Source organism: Diabrotica undecimpunctata, chromosome 6, assembly GCF_040954645.1.
Source record: "Diabrotica undecimpunctata isolate CICGRU chromosome 6, icDiaUnde3, whole genome shotgun sequence".
Lineage (NCBI taxonomy): Eukaryota > Metazoa > Arthropoda > Insecta > Coleoptera > Chrysomelidae > Diabrotica > Diabrotica undecimpunctata.
This window is the reverse complement of record NC_092808.1, coordinates 16,392,513-16,398,512: the sequence shown is the minus strand read 5'-3', so window position 1 is coordinate 16,398,512 and position 6,000 is coordinate 16,392,513. Positions and strand designations below refer to the sequence as shown.

Here is a 6,000-nt window from a genome sequence, read left to right as displayed (position 1 = left end):
CAATTGTTCAATGAAATAATTTCGAAAATTGTTTAAAAAGTTTGATGAAAAGTCCTGAGAAAATGAAATTTTTGATTGAAAAATTTTGAAATTTTTTTAAAATGCTTCGTAAATCACAGTATAATAAAAAGTTATATGACGGGTTTTCGTAGTGTTGGAACAAACCTATTTTTAATTCAAAATTATAAAATTTCATTTACATGTAATAAAGAAAATAAATACTTTGGATATTGTAAATATCGTACCTTTTTAAGTTTTAAAATTAAAAATTTAACGCTTTAATATATTAAAAATAAGGATTTTATTGTGAAAAAAAAAAAGACAGTTTGCAAATCAGTGGCATCGAAATTTGATTAGGCGTGGATGCATAAGTTAAATAAATAGCTCCGTTCGTACACCTTTCCTACTTCCCACTAACTACGTCTACATCTTTCATGATGGTTTTAAGCCGACGGCCACGGCACAGAATATATAACCACAGAATAATAATCACAACAATTGTGATTAGTATTCTGTGATATAACAATCAAAATGCCGAGTCTCAGAGATGCCGCCTTTGAAGTTTGTCAGCACGCGAACGCCATATTTTAGACGGAAACATAGACTCGAATTGAGAAATTTGTGACAATCTACGACAGAACTGTAATTTAAATTTTTAAAGATTAATAATATAGTACATTTGAAATAATTTAATCTATTCTTCAACCAAAAGTACGAATAAAATAGTGCATATTATGTCTGTAGTTGCCGTAAATAAATTTACGGGGTTAATTTGTCTATGCACATCAGATAAAATGTCACTGAACAGCACTGGTTCCGACTAAAACATGGCGTGATTCCGTCTGCGCGAACGAGATGCGCTTACTTATTTTTTTAAGCAGAGTGGGCATTCGGCATTCTGATTGTTTATTGTTTATTATTCTGTGGCCACGGTGTGAGTGGTGTGAGTTTATACAGTCGCCCTCTTAAGGACTGTTTTGAAGTATAATAACCGTAACCAAATCGCCCATTTGAACTGTCCTTCTATTTGCGTCTATATTCTTTTGTTATAGCTATAGAATATCAGTGATTGTCATCAGACCACTATTTTTATTGCAGGCTTGCAGTTGCGTTGTGGTCAATGACGTTTTTACTTTAAATGAGATGAATATTAAAATTTTGTAATAATCTCTTATTTTCCTAAACTTTTACATATTATAGTTTTTTTCTGGTATTAGTTATAATAATTATAAAGTATAGATTAACAACCTGTAATATCTAACATATAAAAAATGCTTTTTCTTAAATGATGTCAGCGTTAAATACCTAGCAGTCTCAAAAAATGCCTAGAAAATTTGACGTATGACACAGTGACAGGAAGTAGAAAAACGACGCTCTCGGTCGACACGTAAATCAGAAAAACGCTTCCTCCTTTCCTTTTTGTTCGCTGTTTATAAGCACATCCTCCATTTTGTTGTTGAACCAAAAAGGTTAATTGTATGTTTTATGTAATTATTAAACGTTAATGTTATAAGAAAATGAGTGATTATTCTGCGGTTGCTCCGCCACCACAAAATTTTAATCAATCTACAGCATTTGCAGCGGCTGTCCAACGTGCTAAACAGGTAAGCCATTTATAATTAGCGGCAAATGTGCTTGGCTTTTTATAACCTGTTTTTCTAATCTTGACTTTATCAGTACATAGAATGGTAAGTCCGTTATGGTTTTTATAGCTTAAATTATAACCTTCCTTTTGGTTTTAGATTGCGGCTAAAATTAATCCAGGAACCACCGGCAACGATAGTAGGCCGAAAAGACCTTTGGAAGAAGCTGCAGGTATGTTGATACTTATTCAGATTATTTTTACTTACCTAATTAGTAGATGAGTTTGATGTAGAACCGGATGCGAAAAAAGGACCAGCTTCTTTGGTATCATCACAAAACCAAGCCCCCCCTAATATGGGAAGACCTCCACAGAACCAAGGAATGGGTGGAGGCGGCGGAGGCCCCCCTGGCATGCAGCAAGTAAGCGAAGACATTAAAGTTCCAGATAAAATGGTTGGCTTAAGTAAGTACCACTAATACTTTCAAATATATACAATAGCAAATTGTTTTGATATATGTTTTATTCCATAATTAGTCAAACACCATAATGAAAAAATCTGTCATATTAGTTTTCCTTCAACATAGGTATTTCAGTGTAAATAAACAGTAAATCTGAATGTGACTTTACCTATTGTAATACTATTTAGCCTTGTTCTAATTGTTGTATCTATAATGATTTCAAGCATGCAATCATCAACTTCAACGTCTAGGTAAATATTATTAAAAAAGTACTAGATATGATCATTTAATCTTCAAACTGCATGAAATTTAAAAAATCTTACCATAAATGGTAGTTATATTATGGCATCCTGTTAGTTTTTGAGGAACACAATGTATCTAATAAACCAAGAACATCCATTTTTGGAGATAGGTCTACTCTTTTCTATGTTATTCTCTATATTGTTTGGTTTGGTCTTCCTACCTTGGGTATGCTCAGTGATTTTCCATTTTTATGTTTTGTTTCTTAATAACTCTAATGTCCAATGAATCATATGATTAAAAGAATTTGACGAATCTAATACCTAAGTCCATGAATCAAAAATGTAGTACACACACGCACACACACACACACTGCTCGAAGACAGTCTTATTTTATTTACTTAGTTTTGCAATTTACTTACAAGGTTTTGTCTTCAGCTATTTGTTCCAAGTTTGTTCATTTTACTATAATTTTGACATCTTGTCATGGTTTTAATTTTATCAAAGTTAATAAAATTGAATAACTAGTAATACAATATTACATAAAATTAACTTCCTTAATTACATCCTATTTTTAAATTTTTTTCCAGTTTTCTATCTTCTTCACTTTATTATTATTTTAAGTTCTTGTTTTTCTGGTTTTTTTTTAACTAGTCTTTGTATGTGTAATGTTATAGTTTGTGGCTATTCACCATAAATTGATTTTATGTAGAAAAAAATGCTAAGTATATAAATAAGGTAATTGTGAATGGGCAATTATTATATTTCTTTGCAAACTATAATACTTCGTAATACAGTAAAATCAACCCAAATTGGGATATCAAATTATTCAAAATGCATAAATGTTGTAGCTTGGCATTTTGAAATTCCATAAATAAAGTTTTATATATGGATGAGGCCTGGCTGTCAACTTGACAGCACCAGAATAAATACATTTTATGACTAATGACATTTTGGTGTTTATTATTTTAACATGTTTAACTTGTGCTAATGTAATGTTTTATTTGTATGAAAATAAGGTGTCACATTTGACTGAGTTTGTGGTGAAAAATTGCCAATTGTATTGTATAGATTAATTTTCTTGACATTTTGGTGCACAAGCTAAACAAATACTTTATACAATATGTAATTAAGCAAAAGGTTTGTAAGTAGCCTTTTATTTTTTTAAATTCATATTGATTTTAGGGCAAAATGACTTTACCTCTAGGTTTTATTTAAACAAGAATGGAAAATTTTGTTTAAATAATATCTAAAATATTTTTCATATATGAAGAACTTTGTAGAATTATGTGCATGTTGGGTCTTGAAGAAATATTCATAGGGTATTTAACTTTATCATATGTGGCATTTTTACAGTGATTTAAAATTGACAAATGGTATATTTTTGGCGCAATTAAAGAAATTATATTTAACAGTCTTATATTGAACATTTTCTTTGACTGTTCTGTTCTGTACAGTTTTGTTCCTATTATATTACTCTAGGTGAATCCAAATATTCCTTATTTTGTTCTTTCCATATTTATGCCTTCTATATATTCCTTCTATGATTTAATGAGCCCAAGGTATTTGTTCTTTGTTCTTTTATCTAATATCAAAGGTTAAATACTTTACAAAATAGTTTTTCTGTTAATATCGGGCACAGCAGGTCTTCAAGTTACACATACAGTTCACCAATTGTAATGTGACCAGTGATAAGCCTTACAAAATAAATAGCAAAACCATATTTTAATGTTAAAGTTATGGTCAATGTTTGTAAATATATGGAGGAAGAAAAAAAGTTATATATGTTTAACATACCACTAGATAAGTTATATAAAAACTACAGTGGCTTAACACACTGTGACCTTTCCAGGTGTATTCTGCTTTCATTTGTTATTAAAACCTGGATCTATTGATGAGGTTCCACAACCTAAAGATATGTCCTAGATGTTTTGTTTTCTAAGTATTAGATACATTATTACAAGAACAAGCTAAGTTTTCTAAAGCTTTTATTTCTTTATAAATTTATAAACATGTGACACATATATTATATGTCATTGTCAAATCTGTCTGTACAAAAAACATGGTGGCTGATGAAAAGTCCTATAATGACTACAGGAAACCAAAAAACAATTTTTATATTCATTTTATATCTTTTCTCTTAATATTACATTCGTACTTAATTGTTTGCATTTTTCCCAAATATTTTGTGTTATACCGACCTACATTTGGTGAAGAAACTATCTCATTGGGCATGCTACAATCGGTGAGCTGCGTACTGAACTTTTTGCATTAATTGTTTATAGATATGTAACACTTGTGCAGCACATTGCAGTTCAATTTAATTATCCAGTGGTAAGGTGGTGTATAAATGCAGCACAGCTGTTATGTTAGATATTCCAGGGATATTTTTCTGTCCATAGTTTACAGGATGCATTACTTTACTAAATTTATTGTTCAAACTCTATCAAATGTGTTCATGCTCTGACCTTCTAACTTTTGTTTATTTCTGTCTTTGCAATGTTATCAATACATCTGATTAATGCTATTTATAAGTTTTAGTCAAAAACTAAGGATGATTTTTGGCCAATTCTATTTTGCAATATGTACCTGAAAAAATATAAAATTATATACTCCATAGGAAGTCTAAGAAGTGAATATGTAGTATATAACAAGGTATTGAATGTTATCTTTCAAATGGGAGAAATACAGCGAGTTTTATATTAACAGTCCTACAGTGCATTGTTTACGAAATGAACACATATTGGAGACAGCATGCAAATATATGTACATCATCTTTAGCAATGTATAAACACCAAATCAAAGTTTTAACTGAAATGAGGTAATAATTCTGTTATTTTTAAATTTTATTACCTGTTGACGCCTTCTAATTTAGTATGTAATAAATAAAAAAGGAAAGGAGAAAAAGATCTTTTCAAAATTAAATTCTGTTAATTTTGAAAAAATAGGTTTGAGTCTTAGCCTTCTACGAGTTCTATGAGTTTTTCGCCATTGTTTTGTTTTTGGTTGGTAATTGTTATGAGTGTTCGGATCTTGTTATTTTAATTTTGGATCTTCTCCCTACTGGCTCTATTATTTTCTTTTTTATTTCATTCTCCTGCATCCGTTCGATGTAGGACATGTCTTATTGAGTGAAAGCATACTGTCTATAAATAATATGATGTCAGGTTCTTTGTATACTATGTGTAATTCACAAATTATATCTTCTATAATATGTCTTACATTATTTTCTTTTACTCCAAGATTTACATTTACATATAGGATTTCTTTGGGCCAACTCAGTTGGCTGGAATCAATCATTTGGACTACATCCAATTTTTCGAGTGGGATATGTATGTTCCCTTAAAGTAAAATCTTTAAATATCGACCTTTTGTCACAATATTTTTAAAATTTAATACTTTCAAAATGTAATGTAAGGGTCATTTTACCTCGATTTGTCGCTAGTTTCAACTACTCTTAATATGTATTCACTGATGATGGTTTGATAGGACTGAAAACATTGTGAAATACCTAATCCTTTTTGGATAATTTAAATTTTTAATAAATATACCATTTTACATCAGTATCTACTTTATTGTAAGTTTTTTTAACTACAGTATACAGCCAACCACTGAGATTTTATTTTAATTTATAATAATGTTTATAATTTAAGAAACAATTTTCTAAAAGGAATCACTATGATTAGCTCTATGACTTAACATAACATCTCTACAGCT

General features: G+C 29.9%; 1 protein-coding gene across 4 annotated transcripts in view; it reads left to right on the top strand.

Moving 5' to 3' along the window:
* The first annotated feature begins 1,383 nt into the window (after window positions 1-1,383).
* Window positions 1,384-6,000, top strand: part of Psi (P-element somatic inhibitor) — a 50,338-nt gene continuing 45,721 nt past the window's right edge. For 2 of the 4 annotated variants that reach the window (XM_072534295.1, XM_072534294.1), the window contains exons 1-3: window positions 1,384-1,604; window positions 1,743-1,815; window positions 1,862-2,047. In XM_072534295.1, the coding sequence (XP_072390396.1) occupies window positions 1,518-1,604; window positions 1,743-1,815; window positions 1,862-2,047 (346 nt within the window). In that variant the 5' untranslated portion in view covers window positions 1,384-1,517. Of the gene's footprint in view, window positions 1,689-1,742; window positions 1,816-1,861; window positions 2,048-6,000 lie in introns of all 4 variants that reach the window. The other 2 variants (XM_072534298.1, XM_072534297.1) reach the window with 2 other exon arrangements.